The 23,230-nt window shown below is 44.2% G+C and overlaps 1 protein-coding gene across 1 annotated transcript in view; it reads left to right on the top strand.

Moving 5' to 3' along the window:
- LOC119962094 (low-density lipoprotein receptor-related protein 1-like) overlaps positions 1–23,230 on the top strand; it is a 2,271,162-nt gene that overhangs the window by 1,221,391 nt on the left and 1,026,541 nt on the right. The window contains 1 exon segment of the mRNA XM_038789946.1: positions 486–684. Within this exon segment, the coding sequence (XP_038645874.1) occupies positions 486–684 (199 nt within the window).

Raw genomic sequence — 23,230 nt, 5'->3', positions numbered from 1 at the left:
CATGTTGAAATATTATGTCTCACTGCTGCGGAGGTGCCTCAGTGATGAGGTCCTACAGAATTTTATATTTAACTATACAACTTTAACTATTTACAGTTCCAAGATATGGTAATGTGCTGAGCTGATCCATGCAGGCTGGCTACTTACAGAGTTCTGTTTGTCGAGTCTATTACCATGTGACTCTATACGTCATGCCATGGGTGGTGTTATTTTCCAGTCCCATGTTAACTCTTGTTTTTCCAAGCACCTTCACATTACAATGGCATTCAGGCACATATCACAACAATCACTGCTGGACTCTGGCTGAATATTGGACGACCATAAAATTTTCAGTGAAAGTATTACATACAGTAATTATAGATTTCTGAAATGTACTTGAAATAGATTTACCCAGTGATCAATGATCATTTTTTTTTGCTTATCAAATTCTGTTTGGGTTGTATGTTATTTATATTTATTAATATGCATTTTCACACATATTACAGATAGTATATGGTGGCAAAGAATTAAATCACCCCTTTGGATTGTCGCATTATGGAAAATTTATTTTCTGGACTGAATATACAAATGGAACCATTTTTCAACTGGATTTGCTAACAAAGAATGTTTCACTACTCCGAAAAGAGAGGCCTCCATTGTTTGGACTGAGAATCTATGATGATCAGCAACAACAACAGCTACAAGGTACTGTACATACAAAATGCTGAAACATGCTTTCTTTTTTGTTGAATCGGAGAAGTCTCGAAAAAGAAAGAATGTAAGGAAAAAAATAAATGTAATTTAGTGAATAAAGCTTTTAATTATTTCTTATTATTAAAAGCTTAAATAGGACAACTAACAAAGGAATGAACATAACATTAGTCCATAATGATTTATGGATCCTATTAAAATGCAAAATAACACAGTAGGCACAGAGTAAGAAATCTCTTGTGGGGATTGCTGTGATATATGTGAAACTTTCGAGGTATGTCTGAGCTAGCATGGGCAGTGCCATGCTTGATATGTGATATCAGAGTTATTTTCTTGACAAGTACACAGCACACGTGTTTTCTTTTCCACTCGTGCTGTGTGCTTGTGCCCCGGGGGGGCACTGCGAGGACGCTAGGGGACAATGCCCAACCTTGTCCCTCAACCCCCGGGCCTCTGGGCACTCCTGTGTCCCCAACGCAGTAATTGCGGCCATGGTTTATGCTTTTTAAAACCAGTAGTGATTTGCACCGTGTGTTGTCACGCAGGCAAAGGTGGGGGGTCAGGGATTACTTTGTGGGTTGAAGCTACGGTGTAAAACCCTTTAATTATATTCAAATGTATTTAAATCGATGAAAATCAGGTTCACTCTCTTTCTGGGCATAAAGCTGATCACATCACTGGGGAAGAGAGGGTGCCTTTTTTAGCCACACGCAAGATTTCACAACCACAATGTGATTTGCATCCGCGACAGATGGGGCCACTAGATTGTCCCCCATGGGTGTTCATGTTCAGATATTGCTCCTGTAAGTTCGAGGAGATCAACCACTGGGCAGAAAATGCCCTTTATTATGTCAATGGGGTCTGGGCATTGCACGAAAGGCAGCAGTTTTGGCCCATCCCTAATTGCCCTAGAACCGAGTGACCTGCTGGGCCATTTCAGACAACAGTTAAGAATCAACCTCACTGTTAAGGCCAGGCCAGGTAAGGATGGCTGATTTCCTTCACTGAAGGACATCAGGGAACCAGGTATACTGTCATGACAATTAATGATAGTGTCATGGGCACAATTACTGAAGCTAGCTTTTTATCTCCAGGTTTTATTGATTGAACTTAAATCTCAGCAGCTCAGTGGTGGGATTTGAATCAGTTTCCTCTGGGCATTTGCCTCAGCCCCTGGATTACAGGTCCAGTGACATTGCCACTACACAACCAGCTTGCAATGAAAGCCTATGCAAAACTAAAGCTAAAATGTTTTTGGTTCAACTGGTTTATTGTGAGGTGGCTTAGACATGTATATTTTTACACAATATATGTAAATATCCTCATGACTATTTCTAAAATTTGAATACCTGGACAAATAACTTTTAAAATGGTTGAATCTCTGTCTGTCTGTGACACTCGAACAAAAAAAAGCTATCTGGCAGTATCAGGGAATCAACCCATTATGTGCCAGATCCAGAGCGAATTTTACAAAGGCCATGTACATTTCATAACCCAGCCTGACCAACAGGAGACTGCTCATCTGAGACAAAGGGCCCCGCAATCTTCCTTTCACTTCTTAATGGTTGAGACATTTAACAATCTCAGGGACCCAGGCAAGGGGTGCACGTTGCTTGTCAAAGGCAGTGTGGAGAGGTGGGAGACATGTGACTTGGAATCAGTAATATTGACTTTTTGTACTGAAAACCTCAGTCTGCTGTTAACTATCTGACTTGTAGCCTCAGTGGAAAGCAGCTCTGCCCAGGCCCCATTTACACTGCTTCTTCTGGGGATTCTGTACCATTACCGACAAAACTGATTCAACTCTGCGTGGCAATCTCACCGTGTGAAGTTAATGCCGCGGGAAAAGTGAATTGTACAGTATTGGCTTTCAGCTCACCAACTTCCCTGAAGGAATACTTGATTAGAATTTGATTCTGGACTTTGGAAACCAGGTGAAACAGTGGGTGGAGTTCTCCAGTTGTTGCGATTCATTTTTCCTGGCGGCAGCGCACCCCCATCCACCGATCTCCCAGCGGCACGGGGTGATTTCAATGGGAAATCCCATTGACAGGCAGCGGAAAGATAGAATCCAGTCGCCAACGAACGGTGTGTGGCTGAGATACATGTGGCTGGGAGACCGAAGAATCCGGGCAAAATTTATTTTCTCTGTGCCGTCTCACTGTAAATCTTTTTTTCCCTCTATTCCTCTCTTTACTCTCTGTGTGTGGAGGCATTGTTGCGACTCTCCTCCCGCGGTTTGTGGGGTTATTATTAGAAAGTTGGATTGGGAACATTGAGGTTGAGAAATATGGCACCACCTATATAGAGGCAAACAAATCAAAATACAATTCTTTTTAAGGATGGGTGACGAGAGGAGAAATTATTGCTGTTTCAGTTAACTGCCCTTCCGTCTGTAACATTGGAATTTTCCAGCCCTGCCATGGTGGGACCCGCCATGTTGGGTGCGGTGGGCTAGCCAAATGTCCGTGGCGGGGGGAGGTGGCTGGAAGATCCCAATGGCGGATGGGGCCGGAAATTCTTGACCATTATGTTTCCCATGAGCTTCATCAATCTTATTTCATCTAACCCTGACCACAGTTTCTTCTATTAATTTCTCCATCATGAATGGGTTTCCTCCAGGTGCTGTTGTTTCCTCCCAAAAATCTGCAGGTCAGTTGGATTAAACATGCTAAATTGTAAAAGGGGATTTAGCTCAGTTGGCTGGATGGCTGGTTCATGATTAAGAGAGAGGCTGACAAGCACGGGTTCAATTCCCGTACCAGCTGAGATTATTCATGAAGGCCCCGTCTTCTCAACCTTGCCCCACCCCTGAGGTGTGGTGATCCTCAGGTTAAATCACCACCAGTCAGCTATCCTCCTCAAAGGGGAAAACAGCCAATGGTCACCAAGGACTATGGTAACTTTACTGGGGGAGGTGTTGAGGTGGTGGTATTGTCACAGGACTAATAATCAAGAGACCCAGGGTAATGCTCTGGGGATCCAGGTTTGAATCCCATGACAGCAGGCGATGGAATTTAAACTCAGTAAAATGCCTGGATTTGTTACGATTGTCGTAACTACCCACTGCTTCCTCTGCTGCCTCACAGTGCCAGGGGCCCGGGTTCGATTCCGACCTCACATGACTGCCTGAGTGGAGCTTGTACATTCTCCCCATGTCTGCGTGGGTTTCCTCCGGGTGCTCTAGTTTCCTCCCAGAGTCCAAAGATGTGCAGGCCAGGTGGATTGGCCATGCTAAATTGCCCCTTGGGGTAGGATTGTAGGAATAGGGCGGGGGATTGGGTCTATGTCAGGTGGTCTTTTGAAGGGTCTGTGGAATTCTATGATTCTATGAATTGATGAGGTGGGTGGAAGCAGATGCCATAGGGTATCAAAGGAGAATTGGATGAAAAGCTGAAGGGAAAATATTTAAAGGGCATTGTGGAGAGAGTGAAGGAGTGTGACTAAAAGGATTATTCTGAGAGTGAGATGTGGGCACAGTGGGTTTAATTACCTTTTTATGTGTTGCACCATTTTACTGGGATGGCAAGTCAGATGATAAGAATTAGTTCTTTTTAAAAGCTTGTTTCGTCGAGCTGTTTCAAATCCAGTGTTACAACTTTCTGTGAAGAACTCTGTGTGACCTGTTAGTGACTAAACAAATCATTCATGAGGTTTGTCACCACGTGGACCGCTCCAGTCCCGTGCTGGCCCCCTGTAGGGGCCAGAATTGCTGATCCTGAGGCCGTGTTGACGCCGTCGAGAAACACGACAGCGTTTCCGACGGCATCAACACTTAGCCTCAGGATCAGAGAATCCCGTCCCCCATGTTTAAAGCATGTTCAAATAGCATGTTTTAGTTTTCATCAAAGAAAGGAATTTATCCAAATAGTACTGCCACCATTTTTTTTTTTTTGGCACACTTCCCGCATGGACAAGAAAATTGCATTGCAGCTACATATGCAGTGTGTTTTTGTAAATGCACTGTGTCTATGAGCAAGGTCTGGGGAGAGGAGTGGCAAGAGGGAAACAACTAAGGTGGAGGAATACAGGCAGCAAAAGGGAGGGGGTCAAGCGATGGGTGTAGAGGCAAGTGGCAAGCGAGAGGAAGAAGGATGCAATTAGCAGGAAGCGGCGAGTGTGCCTGAGAGCTAAATGAGAAGCACCGAGCAGGAGGGAGAGGGAAGTAGCAAGTGGGAGTTAAGTAGAAGAAGTGGTAAGTTATTAAGAGTAATCATTTATTAAAAGCTGTAAGTCGATTTGTGGGCCAATTAGATTCAAGGCAGATTGTAAGATTTTAATTTAAAAATTATTGGTCGGGAACATAACCCACCCTTTCTTACATGGTTTCTTATGAGAAGACGATTTTTCTTCATCAAGTTTTAGCGCATCGTTGCTCAGGGACACATTAGGAGTGTTAAATGAGAAACAGCTATACTTATGTCCAGTGATTCCAATGTTATAATGAAAAGCATGCAGTTGGGTAAAAATGACTAGCGCCAGGAATACCTCCAGGGAGTAGAGCAAAGGGAGGCTCAGGGAAAGGAACAGAGGTGGTTTGGTGCTGGGAGCAGAACAAATTTAGGCTTGTAGAAAGCTAAAGTGAACTATAGCTCAGGGTGTGGAGGACTTCTGGGGGCTGAGAAAAACAGGAAGCCCTGGAACTGAAGTTTGGATTTAACTGAGAAGCAAAGGGCAGGAGGCACGGTTCTTTCCAAATAGCAGGAGTCAGCAGTTGTCTGCAAAAGTGATGTCCTCAAAAGGAGGCCAGCAGCTCTGGCCCATGGCAGGCAAGAGATTTAAAGTCTGAGCCAGGCGTGTGGGAGACCAGTGGTGGTGGGGGTTGGGGCTCGGGTAATCAGGACATGGGGATCATGAATCAGGAATCAAAAGTGTAGAAGACGGGGGTCAAGGTTTGGAGATTGGGCGTCACAGGAGCAATACTTGGGCCTCAGCCACTGACCATCTATTTTGATGACTCAGATCAGGGGGGCTGAGTATAATGCATCCAAGTTTGATAATGATACAAAGCTGGGTGTGGAATGGATGCAAGCAGGCTCAAAGGGATGCAGGGCAGGTAAATGAATATCCAATAAGCTATTCGAAAGAGCATAATGTGGATAAGTGTGAAAGTATCCACTTTGATAGGAAAAATGGAGAAGCTGGATTTTTTTTAATGATAAGGTAAGAGCGAATCTTGATATTCAAAAGGGTTGGGCAGTCTTTGTACACAAATCACAGGATGTTACTTTGTAGCTACAACACCCAATTGGGAAGGTAAGCTTTATAAAAAGGTATGTTGCAAGGCAGTTGGCATACAAGAGTAAGGAGGTTTTACTGAAATTGTATGGAGCTATGGTGAGACCACACCTGTAATATTGTGTGCGATCCAGTGGCCCCATTTGCTGCGGGTGCAAATCACGTTATGGCTGCTAATTCTCACGAGCTGCCAAAAATGGGATTTGCGCCGTCGAGATCTCAGTTTGAGATCTTCATCACCCCCCCCCCCCCCCCCCCCCCCCCCCCGCCCCCCCGACAGTGAGGTTAAATACTCTTTCATATAATTAAACGGCTTTATGCTGTAACTTCCATCCACGACATATTCCCCCCTCCAAACCCCAGCCCCGGCAATGTGGCATCGCGCAGGCACGAATTATTACCCTGCTGGTTTTCAAAAGCAAAAACAGTTGTGATGACCACGATGGGGGCGCAGAAGTATCTGGAGGTCCCAAGATTGGGCATTGCCTCTGATATCCTCACAGTGCTCCCAGCAGAGCTAAAGGGCAGTATCAAGGGAGCACATGAGCCGGCAATTCCAATTCCAAATAACCCTGTTCCATTAGGGGGGCAGGGGAGTTCCCTTACGTGTGGTGGGGAAAGTTGAGGGGCCGATGCCTGTGAGGGGGTGCAAGGCGGTGGCTGTGAAGAGGGAGATACCTGTGTGGTGGCGGGGGGAGAAGGTGTGTGTCTGCCCCTGATACACCCGTGATGGGGGTGTTCACCACGTGCCTGTGGGGGTGATGTGTCCATGGGGGTGTTGAGGGAACTATATTTTAAATGCAGATCCGGGCGCCTTGCCAGCTTAATCAGGCCCAGTCCCACCAAAATGACCATCAGATGTTCTGGCACTTCGGAAAATTCGTCTGTGTTTCTGGAGAGAAACATGTCGGTTTTTAGTCAGAGCCTGGCGCCCTGACAAATTTTGGGAACATTCCGCCCATTGTGTGCAGCTTTGGTCTTCTTGCCAAAGGACGGATTTCCTTCGAGGGAGCACAAAGAATTGCAGTAGATTGCTGGGATGAGAGCGCTGTCCTATGAAGAGAGATTGAGTAAAATTAACCAGGGGCTGGTGTAGCACTGTGGGCTAAACAGCTGGCTTGTAATGCAGAACAAGACCAGCAGCGCGGGTTCAATTCCCGTACCAGCCTTCTTGAACAGGCACCGGAATGTGGCGACTAGGGGCTTTTCACAGTAACTTCATTGAAGCCTACTTGTGACAATAAGTGATTATTATTATCACCTGAAGAAGGAGTAGTGCTCCAAAAGCTAGTGTTTGAAACAAACATGTTGGACATTAACCTGGTGTTGTAAGACTTCTTACTGTGCTCACCCAAGTCCAATGCCGGCATTTCCACATCATTATTATTATAGTCTCTGGAGTTTAGAAGAATATGACTGATCTCAATAAAATGTGTGAAATCTGCAGTGGGCTTGACAGGTTGATTGTTTTTCCTGGCTGGAGAGTCTAGATAAAGTGTCATAATCTTAGGATAAGGGGCCAGTCATTCAGGACGGAGTGGAGGAGAAAGTTCTTTACTCAGCGGTTTATGAAACATTGGAAACTTCTCTCCTAGGTGGCTGTGAATGCTGCATCAATGCATATATTCAAGACAGATTTTTAGTGACTCAGGGAATCGAGGAATATGTGGGTGGTATAGTGGAGCTAAGCTACAAGCTCAGCCATGACCTTGTTGTGTGGCAGAGCAGGTTCAACAGGCCATACTTTCTTTATTCATTCATGAGATCTGCAAGGCCAGCACTTTTTTCCTATCCCAAATTTCCTTTAAACTGAGTGGCTTGCTGCACCATTTCAGGAGGCAGTTACGCTCAACAGTGAAGATGGCTGGCTGCTGCCAGAAGGAGAGGCGCCAGAGTCCCACGATGGCGGAGCGACACAGGTATTACTGACAGGAGAGAGGTAGCCACACTGCACTGATTTCCTCTAACTACCTGTCCGTAAACAAGTTTTTTTGGGTTTGTTTTTCAAGATTAGGCAGTGGAGGTTATTCCAATCCCTCAGCTTTTACTAATAATTCACAGCAAACTTGAGTTAGGATTGACTCAGAAGGTTAATTTATTCTCCACATTCAAGATCTGCAAAAAAGGAGTGTTGGCAATGTCCCACTCTCCACACACACACAGCGTAAATGGTGAAAGGGTCGGGGGAGGGGGGGAGGGAATTGGGAGATAGGAGAAAGGATTTTTACAATGCAAGGCCCGCAGAAAAATTACTATGAGTTCACGTAAGTTTCAAAATCCAAGTTCAGAGACCAATGAGAAGATGTTGCACATAGACGTTCGGGTTCAACTGGGGTATTGTCGTATTCATTTTTCAGTTGCCACTGATCCCACAAGGTGAAGTAGGTACGCAGAGATTGAGTTAGTTGTGGAAGCAATGGTACAGAAACCTCCAATAGAGCCCAGCTAGATGGGCAGGTTGTTGTTGAGCCCAGAGAAGCCTTGGCTCACCAGCTCTATGTTAAAACAAGAAAGTGCCTGTGAAATCTAATGATGAAATATTGAACTGCCTGAAAGGTCAGAGGCTTAGGTCATGCGAGATTCCTCCTCCACCCTGACATCAAAGGGGATTTTTATCCAGTGTCTTGGAAGTACCATCTAAATTGAGGGTCTAATGTTTGGGAAGCCATTGTGTAGGCAGATCTATTAACTCCACGAGCAAGGTGGGCTTATCAGATGCAAATAACAACCCTCTAGTTCCCTTTGAAATTGAGAAGAACAGTCGCAGATAATATGAGTCTGTTATAGCTCTCTCAGCATGACAAGGTTTGACATTCCAGAAACTGGGAAAATCGTTATTTTGGCTTTGAAACACCTGGGGTAGCTCTGAGTCAAAGGACCAAGGCTGCAAGCAGATGACTTTGAGCAGCCATCTTAATTGTTCAGCAGGGTAGTTCATTAAAAAAATAGCAATAAGAATAAAGTTTTGAACATACAGTGTTGGGTTTCTTTTCATGTTGCAGGAACCCAACGCAGGCCACAGATAAGTAATGCGAGGGTGAGGGGCGGGCTGTTGCTTGGTGGGGACAAATGTCAGCAATGATCGGGCAATTGTTCCCAGCCCCCTCCCTTCCCCCACCACCACCTCAGCCCTCCCCCCCCCCAGGACTGTTCAGTCTCTCGATCAAGCACTGAGTGCTTTTGATTGATGGATCCCATCCCAAGGGGGGTGACAAGGAGGCCACATGGCTTTTGACTGGCATGCATGCCTCATAGCAAAAGGCCTGGCCCACCCACAGCTGGGTTGATATCAATGGCAGCCAATTAAGGACCACCTAAGGGCCCAAATATGCAGTGGGGTGAGAAGGCCACCCACAAGCCTTCCCATCCATGATGCAATTCTGGCGGCTGTGGGAGGGTTCAGATGTGTCATCACCACCCCCCCCCCCCCCCACCTAATAAACACCCTTCCCGCTTCCAAGCTCACCTCAGAAACAGCAGAAGATTCTGCCCTTTGCCACCATTACTGAGACTAACTTTATTATTTCTGATTTATCAACTAAATTATTGAATTCACATCAGCTGCTGTAGTGGAGTCCATGTCCCCAGAGCAATAGCCTTGGCATTACTTGGCCAGTGATGTCAGCACTACACCACTGTCTCCCAATCTGGCCTCTCCCTGTTCCTATTTCCCATGTCCTTGTCTTCTTATGGAAAGCTCTACTACTCTAGGTTTGTGCCAAGGTCTCAGTGTGTGGCCTGTCTATGAGTAATAGCTGTGACACTTTCCAGAATGTGAGGTATAATTTGCACGGCAGCCACAACAGTGTGACTCATCAGACAGATTCTCGCACCGTCGCCTTCAACATCAGCTGAGCAGAACCATAATTCTAATGCAGTGACATTTGGTAAAAATGATATGACAAGGTGAGTTAGCAGGAGAAATAAAAAAGACAGGTGCAATCCTTCAGAATCATACAAGTTAATTGCCGTCAAATAACTACTTTTATTTTTGTACTCCGAGCAAAACCTGCACATGCTTTTCTGATGCATTGTTATTCAGTAATTGCCAAAGTTGTGAAACAATTTGATTTTCAAAACTGCAGCCAATATGGTGTTCAATTACTGAAAGCACCCTGTGTTACACATGACACGTACATTGATGTCCTGACTTGACAGGTTTCCTAATGTTTTAGTTAAAAGTGTATTGCGCAAGCTGCAGATTTTGGTTTTGAAGTATTCCTCCACCTGCCAATAGCAGATTTCCCCACCTGCAAAACAAATTTCCTAGTGAGTAAAATTGGTGTCGGCAGGGAAACGTCAAGACAACATTGTGAACCATTTCCCAGTGTGACTGTCGTTTTAGCTACCATCTGCCCCATTCTCACTTGGGACCAGCAAGTCTAATCAAGTATTCTGAAAGCCACGGAGAGTTGGTTCAACATTTGTGGATAATCTAAAATATGGCAGCTAATCCTGAGTAAGGAGAATGCAAAAGACTAAAAATATCACACTGAGCTCTTTGTGTTACTTGAGGAGATGTAACTGTTCAAATTGGAAGGAGTTGATGCAGAACTTCAGACTAATACAACTCCCACAGTGGTAAGAATTACTCATCAAGCCCTTTTGGCATACTTGAGTGCCAAATTAAATAGGGAATTGAAAATCATGAAGCTGTGTCGAAATGATATGGGCGACCTTGCTTTGAGGTTAAAAAAAGGCAAATTGACAAAGGTAATTTATTCTCAAATCTCATTCAATTAAAATGCAATGGATTTTTAAACTTAAATGAATGTCACTCCCACCAAATAGCTTGTTTTTTTTTGACACCTGAAACATTAGAAAGCAAATTATCTGGATAGTTAAATTGGCATAGAAGTTATCCTTTGTTGCTGATGGTGCTTCGAAAAAAGCACTTGGGTGCCATTTCTTTTAAATATTTGTTCCTTAAAATTATATGATTGCTGGAAACTGCTGGTGGCATTGCTGGTGTCTTTTAAAATAGATAGCAGAGGGCATTGGAATTGGAAAAGGGACTCTTGGGGGGTGATTCTCCAAAGTGGAGCCCAAGTGTTCCCATCTTCGTGAACGCCCTTGCGTTTCACGATGGCGTGAAACGGGCACGGGGATGACCGATTCTGTCCCCCACAGGGAGCCAGAACGGCACTGGAGCGGTTCACACCGCTCCAGCCTCCCTCCCCGGCGCCAAGTGGGCACCGTGCCAACCCGCGCATGCGCAGTTGGGCCGTGCCAACCTGCGCGTGTGTGGGGTACTTCTTCTGCGCGCGGCCCCGACTCAACATGGCATCGGTGTTCAGGGGCCGGCTGCGCAACAAAGTAGGTCCAGAAGGGAAGAGGCCGGCCCGCCAATCGGTGGACCCCGTTCGTGGGCCAGACACCATCAGAGGCCCCCCCCCCCCCCCCCCCCCCCCCCATGGGGGACAGAATCGGTTGTCCCCATGCCCGTTTCGCACCATCGTGAAATGCGACGCCGTTCACGAAGACGGGAACACTTGGGCTCCGATTTGGAGAATCACCCCCCAAGAGTCCCATTTCCAATTCCAATGCCCTCTGATATCCATTTTAAAAGACACCAGCAATGCCACCAGCAGTTTCCAGCAATCATATAATTTTAAGGAACAAATATTTAAAAGAAATGGCATCCAAGTGCTTTTTTGGAAGCACCATTAGCAAAGTGAAGGATCGCTTTTCCCCGCCCCACAGGCCGCCCTTCAGCCCTTCGCGCAGAGTTCCCGCCAGCAACGACTAGGGGTGAACAGCAGCGCGGGACTCTGTCGTACCCGCGCGGCTGCGCGGCCCATCCGGGCAGCGCCGCATCAAATGCGCGGCGGAAATGGCACAAATTCTCCGCACCTCGGAGAATCGCGTGCCAGCGTCGGGGTGACGTGGCGCGGTTGCGGCGATTCTCCGAACCAGCGTGGGGCTCGGAGAATCGCCCCCTTGAAGTTTGGTTCAAAGTGACACCAAGTGGTTAGACCATGAAAGTACACTGTGACAGTTGACATGTTAAAATCAAATGGAAAAGCATGGCTTAAATGTGTGACAGTGGAGCACAAAAGTTTATAAACAGGAAGCACCTGCCCTCTGCGAGAAATTCAATAGTATATGGATGTTATGCCTGTATGAGTAGGGAAAATCTGCTTTCCCCCATAGTTAGTGCAAAGTGCAGATGGGATTTTAATAATTGGACAGACAATGACACAAACAATAAGAGATGGTCCTCTAAATAAATATCAGCAAATGACAAAGGGCGGACTGGGAAAGGATAGATTCGAGGGAGTGGAAAAGGCCAAACTGGTATAGTCAAAACGCTAAATGAGCTTCTGACCTTTTTTCTAAATTCAAATCAGCTTGGAGCAAAACAATGTCACTCGGTGATCAGCTAGTTGCATCCAAGCCATTATTAGAACTAAAATAAGTAAGCACAATTTGAATAAAATACAGATATAGAGATGTTGGGGTAAGGAAACGTATTTCTAACCACAATCACATTTAGTTAAATTGTACCCTTAAACAGAATCGAGCAATCAATAAACAGATTAAATAAATCTACCTAAATGAAAATCTGCAGTAAAGTGAAAGTGTCTCTCACTGTTAGCAAAATAGCGAGGTCAAAAAATTTCAAGATAATCCCATTATTATGATAACATTAAACTTGCTTCGGAAATCTGTATGAAAAGTCAGGGACAAGGAAAGGATATATCATTGAATGCAACTTGTAAGTCAACCCCATGCACAGTATGCCCCCATTTTTCAGCATCAAAATTAGGAGTCGGCCTCAGTTTTTGAGCCACCATTGAATTTCTTTGGGAAAATTCCGCCCCACATCTTAGGAAGCTTATATCAGAATTGGTCCTTAAAAATCATCCGAATGTAGACAACATTACCCGAAATGAAGGTTTGCTCAGGGCACTTAATTGAGCAAATCAAATACAAAGATTTCAGAGCATCAGAAAGCTGACTCAGCAGTTTAAAAGAACAAAAATATCCAGTGGTGTGACAGAAGGCCAACATCACTCAGAGATCTATTGTGGGAGTAACCTGTGGAATGGAAAGGTTTGAAAATAGTTCTAGTGAAAACACATGGCATGAGAAAACAAGGGGTTGGATTCTCCGCCCCGCTGCTCCACATTCCTGCCCCGACCTGCCGGCGGGATTCTCCGTTATACACGGCCTAATGGGGTGTTCCATTTTGGGGCAGCCCCACGGGCGCCGGCAAAATGGAGAATTAACGCCGGTGGAGAATGTTCAGAAACTGAGAGATCGAAAATCTTTCCACAGTTGCTGCTCCCGCTTTTGTTTCCACCTGTGAACATTTTGCACCTCACTTCCATTAAACCTCAACTTGGCCCTCCTGTCTCCATGGTCACCAAACCATGCACTCTTGTTGTTGGGCATAATTCATAGCAGATCACATGATCTTCTTTCCCCCACCTTTTTATCTTGAATTAAGCCTGAAGCATAATTGTCATGAACCCCCACGAGTGCCACAGAAAAACCATTATCCATTTCCCCGTGGGACTCGAAAAGTACTAGCTTCCCAGGTAGGGGGCAGAGGCATTCCAGCTGGGGCTTGTTAGGACCAAACATAAAAGCTGTCCCTAAGGGCAGCACGGTAGCACAGTGGTTAACACAGTTGCTTCAGAGTTTAAGGTCCCTGGTTTGATTCGTGGCTTGGTCACTGTCTGCGTGGAGTCTGCAGATTATCCCCGTGACTGTGTGGGTTTCCTCTGGATGCTCCGATTTCCTCCCACAGTTCAAAGATTAGGTTAGATGGATTGGCCATGCTAAATTGCCATTAGTGTCCAAAAAGGTCAGTTGGGATTACTGGGTTACGGGAACAGGGTGGAGGGTGCTCTTTCCAAGGGCTGGTGCAGATTCGATGGGCCGAATGGCCTCCTTCACCACTGTAAATTCTACGATTCTACTGCTGGCTTTCTTGGTCATTAAAATAATTACCTTACAAAACCTTACACTCATAACAATTTGCTTCAAATCCTTGTGGAGACATTTCATTAAACAAAATATCAGACATTGATTTGATTTGAATTATCAGTGTTTTTATCCTCATTTGAAAATGGTGACCACACCAACATTAGCAGTTTATGTTAATCCGTGTATAAATTGACCTCCACTTTTGGAAAGATCTTTTGAAGCTTCAAAGGTCGACTTACGTGACACGATCGACAATATGTCCCATCAAATCTTATCCTTCTTGTACCTTGAATTTGTCATCAGAACATCCAGGTGTATTTTGAATATTACCAACATTTTTGCCTTTACCATCCTGTCTGCTGGATTAATGGAAATAGTTGTCACTCTTGACCGTATTCCCGATGTATCCATTTTAAATCTCCCTTTGGCAAGTTTCCAGTCAAATCCTGTGGTGCATTTGAGAAACTTGTGGAAAAATCCAGCGTTTTACTATTTTCAGTTTCCGCCGCTCAGACGGCTTATGTAAACAATGCTTGTCACAAATGGAAGCTTTATTTGTCCTGATGAGCTTGAACTTAAATGTTTTTCCCCTGTATTTTCTGTAAATGCTTCATTTGCCAGATTCAGATTTGATGTCGAAATATAATGTTGTTGTGTTGATAATGAAATAGAATTTCATCAAATAAATCAGTGGCGTGTTTCAATGACGTTTGTAATAGAAAGATATATAATGTACAAAATTGTTCCCTTAATTCTCTTCATAGAATCACACAATGATAACAAAATACAAATACATTTTCCATTAATATATCTCATGGAAATGTTATTTCCAGTAAACTTCTGCAGCAAATAACTATTATCTTCCACACACACAGTAAATGGCAAAAAATGCACAGATCTGTAGACCTGCTGGAGATTGCACTACAGAAACTGAGCTGCCACCCAATGGCCGTGTTTCACCTCTAACCATTTCTAACCTGGCCGATGTGGTAGCCCAGGTCAGGGGGGTGCCCGCATGCACCCCACATGCACCAGATGCGTGTGAAGTACTCTGGAGTATCTTTGAGGGGTGCTGTGGTGAGTTCATTGTTTCAGAAGGAAGTGTTGTGAAATCCTCAGTGAGTGCAGAGGATCTGGTGACCTGTCTACACAAAGACTGCAGTTGGTATGGGGCTGCAATTGTGATGACACTGCGTCTGCATACGACAAGCAAATAGAGCAGAGGCATTGGAGAGTACAGTACTGTGTGATGTCATCTACCAATTCCTCCCTCCTTCTTGATGTTGGCAGGAGTCTGCCTGTGCAGGCTAGGCAGCAGAATCATGGTGTGCCAACACATTGGTGCTTCCGTGCATTCTCTGTCCCATTAGCGTTCTTATCTGAAATCTCAGTCGCAGAACTGAACTGTGACCTCACTCTCCACAGAGTTGGTAAACAGATCATTCTTTCCCTCTAGCGTGGCTGCAGCCCACTTATTCTTGATGACTCACTATGTGCTGATCTTAACTGTATACTAGCTTTGAAAGTACACATGGTGACGGTATACGAACGGGTGCCTCGTTGTCAGACTTCTCTCCCTTCCTCCTGCGTATGGTGTGGCTGGACATGTGGCAGATGGGCATCTGAATGCAGCAAATCAGACCGGGATGATTGGTATGAGGTCGGGGGTGCTGAGTGGGACCAAGTGATCCATGGTCACACCATCAACAGCTAGGTCCTCGCGTTGGATAGCAGAATGAGGGTGTGTTGAGAGTGGAGAAGGGTCATAAGGCAGGAATGTACCACCATTCGCAATGTTTTCAATGATGCTGGGTTCCACAGGCTCTGTTGCAGCTGGCCCCATAATGCAGAGAACCATTTCCTCCATCGTACTTTGGGGGATACAGGTGACCTTTTCACTCACTGGTTCTGCTGTTTCATTGTTTGCCACCTGGTCCTTAAAGAAGTGGCAGAGTACCATTAATGTTCTGAGTGTGTCCGAGGCTGTGGGGCTTTTGGCAGGGATTTACGGACATCATGTCATAGGTCCTGCAAGGGAGGGTTGCTCCGAGTCCAGAGGTGGCGATCTTTGGACTGTCAGAAGACCCGGGTGCCCAGGGGTTGAGAGAAGCTGACGTTTTGGCCTTTGCTTCCTTGGTGGCCTGGAGACGGATATTACTGGGGTGGAGGGACTTGGAGCCTCCAAAGTCGGGGTCTGGGTCAGCGACATGGCAGGGTTTCTCAGGCTGGAGAAAATTTAATTCGCCTTGAGGGGTTTGTCACAGGAGTTTGTTCGGAGGTGATAGCCGTTCATCAAATTCTTCAAGAAAAATTAATCTGTCAGCAGGGGGGGGGGGGGGATGGAGGGAGGGGGAAAAAGGGGAGGCATAAGGGTTGGAAAACCAATGGTGGGAGGGCCAGGAATGGCTGGTGGTGTGTTTTTATAAGCCACGTGGGTTGGGGTTTGTGTTTGGGGGGAATGATGGTTATTTCATTGTGTGTTCTGTTAGATGTTATTGTTGAAAAGTGTTAAAATTCTAAATGCCTCAATAAAATATTTTCTAAAAATAAATCGTGTTGCACTGTGTTTTGGTGATTTGTCTGCCACAGCTGAACACCTGGAGGTCATTGGAAGCAGTTAGAATTGCGAGCGAGGTTGGCATCTTTGTTAGGTGCATGAGGGTGAGATGGTGTATCTAGATGTTAAGCGTGTTTTTTAAGTGCCAGGGACTGCTGCTGGATAAGTCCCTCATAAAGCAGCGTGAGAGATTGATGACTTGTTCGGTAGGAGTTGTCATGTGAAGATACATTCATGGACCACTTAAATATCCACATAACATCATGAGACTTCTTTTAGCACTGCTACCAAGGTTTTGGGGACTTGCTCTCATTCTTCTGAGGACGGTCCTTAGAGTGAATTTGTGGTGTCTCTTCCGCCTACCTCGACTACTAAGCCCTCCTGGGTTTCAGCTGGAAACATGGGACTGACCCTTTTGCCATCGTTGTGTTTCAATTTTCATGTTTTAAATTGTCACAACATTATTCAACACAGATTTCCTTTAAGAGGGACAGGCTTCCTTTAAGAAGAGTAGGTTATTAGCAAAATGTTCCCCCGTACCCTTGTAGCACAGTGGCAGAATGTATTTTGCAGACACTCGGTCACACACTATAATCATATTAATGAGGCGGTTGCACAAAATGTGTGTGTTGCCCACCTGCATGGGAACAGCACAGGCTTGTCAAAGTCATGACCCTTCTATCTGAAAACTGTACTCAGCCAATTTCTAGCCTACCGTGTCCTTATTAAAGTATAATCAGAACCACATTTTAGGCTTTTGTCTTGAACATATTTTCATGGTATTGTAAACTATACCACTGGCAGATGAATGCCACAAGTTTAAGTCCACTTAAAAAAAGGTTCATGATAAATTAAGTGAAAGCTATCAGGTATTAACAGCTTGGGACTTTAATTATTTGTAAGAAGATTTTATCTTCTCTAAGTATTTGGCTTTTGCATTCTTTATGCACATATACAATGTAATAAGGTAAATTATGCCACATTGTAGAACACGTTAAGAGCCACACTGAAATTAAATCAAATGACTTTTCATTTTCTTCTTCCCCAGCAAAATAATGCAAACAATTTTCAAAACAATAATAGCTTTTTCATTCGGAATATTGTCTTGTTTGAATACCGCTTGCACTGAAATTCATATTAATTGTTCCTTAATGGCATATACATTACAGTTATATCATCCCGTTCTTTGTTTAATCACTATCATTAATTCCTGCAAATTCTATTGTTAGAAACTCACAACCAATTATACGGGATTGTAATTTTCTAATGAGATGCTACTGAGATTAGCCATGGTTGGAAGACTGATGATTCTTGTTCACTTGATAAACTGATCGTTATTAATTTCATCAGCTTCAGTCATATCAACAAAATTGAACCCTTGCCTTTAGGTCAAAAAATTGTAATTCAACTTTCACCCCAGGATTTAAGTAGACTTACAAGACTGAGGTTTTGGTTTAGCACTGAAAGAGCTTTGAACTGTTTGAGATTCTTTCCTTCAAATTTAAACATTAATCGGAAGGCAAATTTGTTTGCTTGTGTTGTTCATTTGATGTTGCCATTAAAGAACAGTCAAATGTCTCCCCATCTGTCTCACCGTGCCTCCCCAGGGTGTCACAGTGGCACAGTAGGGTGGCACGGTTGCACAGTGGTTAGCACTGCTTTCTCACAGGGGCCCAGGTTCAATTCCCGCCTTGGGTGACTGTCTGTGTGGAGTTTGCATGTTCTCCCTGTTTCTGCGTGGGTTTCCTCCGGTTGCTCCAGTTTCCTCCCACAGTCCAAATATGTGGAGGTTAGGTGGATTGGCCACACTAAATTGCCCCTTAGTGTCCAAAAACAATGTGAAGGTTAGGTTAAGGGGTTATTGGGATATCGTAGGGAAGTGAGCTTGGGTGGAGTACTTATTCAGAGGGTCAGTGAAGACTCAATGGGCTAAATGGCCTCTTTATGCACAGTAGGGATTCTATGATTTTTCCAGCTCATCAACCAAAATTATCACAAAATTAATAGAATAACTGGTCCAAAAATTAAATCAAACTATTGTGGATGCTGGAAATCTGAAATGAAAATAGAAAAAACTGGTAAAGCACAGCATGTTGGACAGAATCAGTGGAGAAAGAAGCAAGAGTTACCATTTCAGGTGGATACCTTTCAACATAATTATTAGTCATTCATTCAGCTGCTGTATATGGGTCTGACTTTGCACAAATTGATTGCTGTATTCATCAACATCCCAACAATTCTTCTTCTTCAAAGAAATGTACAACGTGCTAAATGCTGTGGAATGCTTCTGGGGGACATGATGAGGTCCTGTGGAAGTACAAATCTTTCTAATGCCCTTTTTACAGACGTGTACTCTATTTAAGATAATAGCAAAGGCCATCAGGAGAGAAGGCTGTAGTTAAAAAATAAATGTTAGAAAGCTGCCTTTGTTGCTATGGGCATTGTATTGACGAAGTAATCATGTAGCTATTTGCTTTAAATTCAGGCGAATACATCAGTGCCGCAATGCAACCAACCATAGTGAAGATCAACCTCAGCCTTAATATTTATACCGGATATTCTCAGTTACACGGTGTGAATCCTAGTGTTGTAGTCTTATATAGACTCAGAATATAAAATAACTTATTACAGACTGTGAATGTCCAACAATTGTTTATTGGTTATTTTGAAATCTACAATATTCAGTTAAAAAGAGTACAGCAGGGAATTTAAACGGTAAGCTAAACATTATATTATTTTAAGCCAGTTGCATTTCAGGATTGATGTATTCTGGCGGGCTAAAAACAAATTGTTACACGAATCAATAAAATGCCCATAGCAGCAATAAAATATTTTTAATGCAGCAGATGTTGTCTTTTCTCTTCACTGCCTCTATTTCTACCTTTCATCAGGCTTTTATAGAGAAGCAATGAAGTCTCGAACATTATTTTGAAATAAACATTGGCCTTGAAAAATGTTGCCTCTCTTGTGCACTTAAAACTATGATTGCGCTCAAGAAGATTGAGAAAATTTGCACTTTAGGGCAATCAGCCACTTAAGAGTTTATTAAGCACTGACTGACTGAAAGTTTCCCCAAATAAAAGCAAAATGCTGCAGATGCTGGAAATCTGAAATAAAAACAGAAAATGCTGGATAAACTGCAGGTTTGGCAGCATCTGTGGAGGGAGAAACAGAGTTGACCTTTTGTGCCCGTTTGACTCTTCTTCAGATGCTGCCAGACCTGCTGAGTCGACCCACTATGTTCTGTTTATGACAAAAGTTTCCTCATTCATTTGAGCCAATTCCACCATCTGCTCATCCAAACCCTGCACTGCTAATTGCATACGTATGCACGTCATCAATGCTGTGGACAAGGATTTCCTGCTTCAACATCACTGCTTTATTCTCAGTAACATGCATCCCTATATCACAGGGACAGCTGCTACCCCCGGTTGACCAGGTAGGTATGGGAAGTTTGAAAAACATGAGGAGAACTAAACATCGAATGTAGATTTCTGACTTCTCAGAACCTCCCCTCAACCTATTTATCTGTACATTCTGCACACTGAGCCTTGCAGTTTACCTCCCACAGTGTTGGAGTCTCAGCGCACCCTTTCATTTTTGGATCCCCACTCTTCTAAACCCACACGTTAGGAGCAACTAGGGAGGAGCTATGGGGATACCTTTCTCTGCTGTTGGTGACTGAGCTTAATTTCCCCCTCTATTTGTCTCTTTAATCTCTTCTCTTTAAAACTTCTTTGGCCAGGTTTTTGGTCACTTGTTCTAATGTCTCTTGTTTGGTTGATGACACCACTCCTAAATTAGAACATAGAACATAGAACGATACAGCGCAGTACAGGCCCTTCGGCCCTCGATGTTGCACCGACATGGAAAAAAACTAAAGGCCATCTAACCTACACTATGCCCTTATCATCCATATGCTTATCCAATAAATTTTTAAATGCCCTCAATGTTGGCGAGTTCACTACTGTTGCAGGTAGGGCATTCCACGGCCTCACCACTCTTTGCGTAAAAAACCCACCTCTGACCTCTGTCCTATATCTATTACCCCTCAATTTAAGGCTATGTCCCCTCGTGCTAGCCACCTCCATCCGCGGGAGAAGGCTCTCGCTGTCCACCCTATCTAACCCTCTGATCATTTTGTATGCCTCTATTAAGTCACCTCTTAACCTTCTTCTCTCTAACGAAAACAACCTCAAGTCCATCAGCCTTTCCTCATAAGATTTTCCCTCCATACCAGGCAACATCCTGGTAAATCTCCTCTGCACCCGTTCCAAGGCTTCCACGTCCTTCCTATAATGAGGCGACCAGAACTGTACGCAATACTCCAAATGCGGCCGTACTAGAGTTTTGTACAAGTGCAACATGACCTCATGGCTCCGGAACTCAATCCCTCTACCAATAAAGGCCAACACACTATAGGCCTTCTTCACAACCCTATCAACCTGGGTGGCAACTTTCAGGGATCTATGTACATGGACACCGAGATCCCTCTGCTCATCCACACTACCAAGAATTTTACCATTAGCCAAATATTCCGCATTCCTGTTATTCTTTCCAAAGTGAATCACCTCACACTTCTCCACATTAAACTCCATTTGCCACCTCTCAGCCCAGCTCTGCAGCTTATCTATGTCCCTCTGTAACCTGCAACATCCTTCCGCACTGTCTACGACTCCACCGACTTTAGTGTCGTCTGCAAATTTACTCACCCATCCTTCTGCGCCCTCCTCTAGGTCATTTATAAAAATGACAAACAGCAACGGCCCCAGAACAGATCCTTGTGGTACGCCACTCGTAACTGAACTCCATTCTGAACATTTACCATCAACTACCACTCTCTGTCTTCTTTCAACTAGCCAATTTCTGATCCACATCTCTAAATCACCCTCAATCCCCAGCCTCCGTATTTTCTGCAATAGCCGACCGTGGGGAACCTTATCAAACGCTTTACTGAAGTCCATATACACCACATCAACTGCTCTACCCTCGTCTACCTGTTCAGTCACCTTCTCAAAGAACTCGATAAGGTTTGTGAGGCATGACCTACCCTTCACAAAACCTGACCTACCCTTCACAAAACCTGACCTACCCTTCACAAATTAAAGGCACTACGCAAACAGAAGTAGTTGCCATCGCTATAGCCATCTGATGGAGTAGGAGGAAGATCATCAACATTGTTTTATAATTTGCCAACATTTGTTGTCTGTCCCTTGCACAGTTAAGTCTCATCCAATGCTGTTGGTCTGGAGTCTCACATAGGCCAGAGCAGGTGAGGACAGCAGATTTCATCCCCTGAAGAGCCCTCGTGTACCAGGTAGATTTTTCTGTTGACAATCAGTGATAGTTCCATGCTTACCATTACTAAGGCTAGCTTTTGATTCCATTTTTTAAATCTCTTTGAATCTGTGCCCTTTGACCATTAAACAAGGCCTCTGGATTCCTATCTCATTGACATTACCACGATGACACTATCTCCTTTTGTGGGAAGTGAAGTTAAGGAAGTCGTTTGACAGAAGCCCACCAGCCACTATCCACTCACTGTGCATTTGTACGCTGCATAGTTTCTTTGATCTTCTCTCAGATGTGCAGTTCTCAAAGGCTGCTATTACATATCTGTGCTGCCTTCTGTGTGAAAGTCTGCACCCTCGCTCAACTGGCAGAAGTCCTCTGTCATTGGCTGGGAAGTAAGCACAGTCATGTTTCATTTTTCTCTTTGCATCCTTCCAGCATGCCACAAGGGATCTGCGTAACACCAGCCAAGTCTCATTTAACAGATCACAGATGTATTCCGCATTTTATAATTCAGACCAGCATAGCAGAGAACCTCGGGAGTTCTACCGAATTCAGGGTGTCACACACACATGGGACTGTGTCACAGTCAGAACAAGATTTTCCATTTGATGAGCAGGAAGCAATGTAATTTATTCAATGTACAGATTTTCTGTGATGCATGACAGAAATCTGATACACTTCATGCAGTCAGATGTCAAGAGGCATTTAATCTTGCTTGCAGACAAACATGTGAATGGAGGCATCCTGGAAGACCAGGCCGAGTCCCTATTGCAATGGTTCACGATTCCACTGTCAGAAAGATGTATAAAATAAGGCTCTTGCTGTAACAAGGCATGTTGTAAAAAGGACTTAAAAGACCCTCGAAAGAACTGGTGGAGTCCTGCAAAACATGCAAAGACTGGCAAAGATCCTGAACACAACACAGATTTACACAACAGGAAAGCCCCAGCATATCAGATTGATGACTAGTTTGACAAAGTATGTCCAATAGCTTCAGAAGTTATCCAAAATCAGATACTCCAGGCGAGTTTATTCAGCAATTGACTACAACATCCTTCCTCTTCTGTGGTGTGTGCCATGTGTTTGTGCAGAGTCAGCAGTGGACAAGTTAAGGTCAATACACTGGATCTCTAATCTTGTCTACTCACCTCCCCCACCCCCCGTAGTGATGCGCATAAGCAATTGTATATGTAAATATGTTTGACCTCCGACCACTAGGTGGCAGACAAGTTTTACCATGTGACACTGTAACCTAGGGGGAGTCTGCATGAGAATTTGTCATGGATAGTTATTTGTTTGTTCCAGTTTGTTAGTATTAGTTTCCAATACACAGTTTGTTAGACATTAATACATTCAATGAGTCTAGAACTCGATGTTCTTTGGTATGTCGACTCGGTCATTGTCTCTGTACTAGAACAGAACAAGGTGCCAGAAGTGGTGATCAAAAACTGAAGATCAGAAGTGTGAACATTGAAGGACACAATCTTCAAATTCAGAATCGATGATAAGAAAAAG

Source organism: Scyliorhinus canicula, chromosome 2 (genome assembly GCF_902713615.1).
Source record: "Scyliorhinus canicula chromosome 2, sScyCan1.1, whole genome shotgun sequence".
Taxonomy (NCBI): Eukaryota; Metazoa; Chordata; class Chondrichthyes; order Carcharhiniformes; family Scyliorhinidae; genus Scyliorhinus; species Scyliorhinus canicula.
The sequence above is the reverse complement of the archived record's forward strand: the minus strand, read 5'-3'. Positions and strand labels throughout refer to the sequence as shown.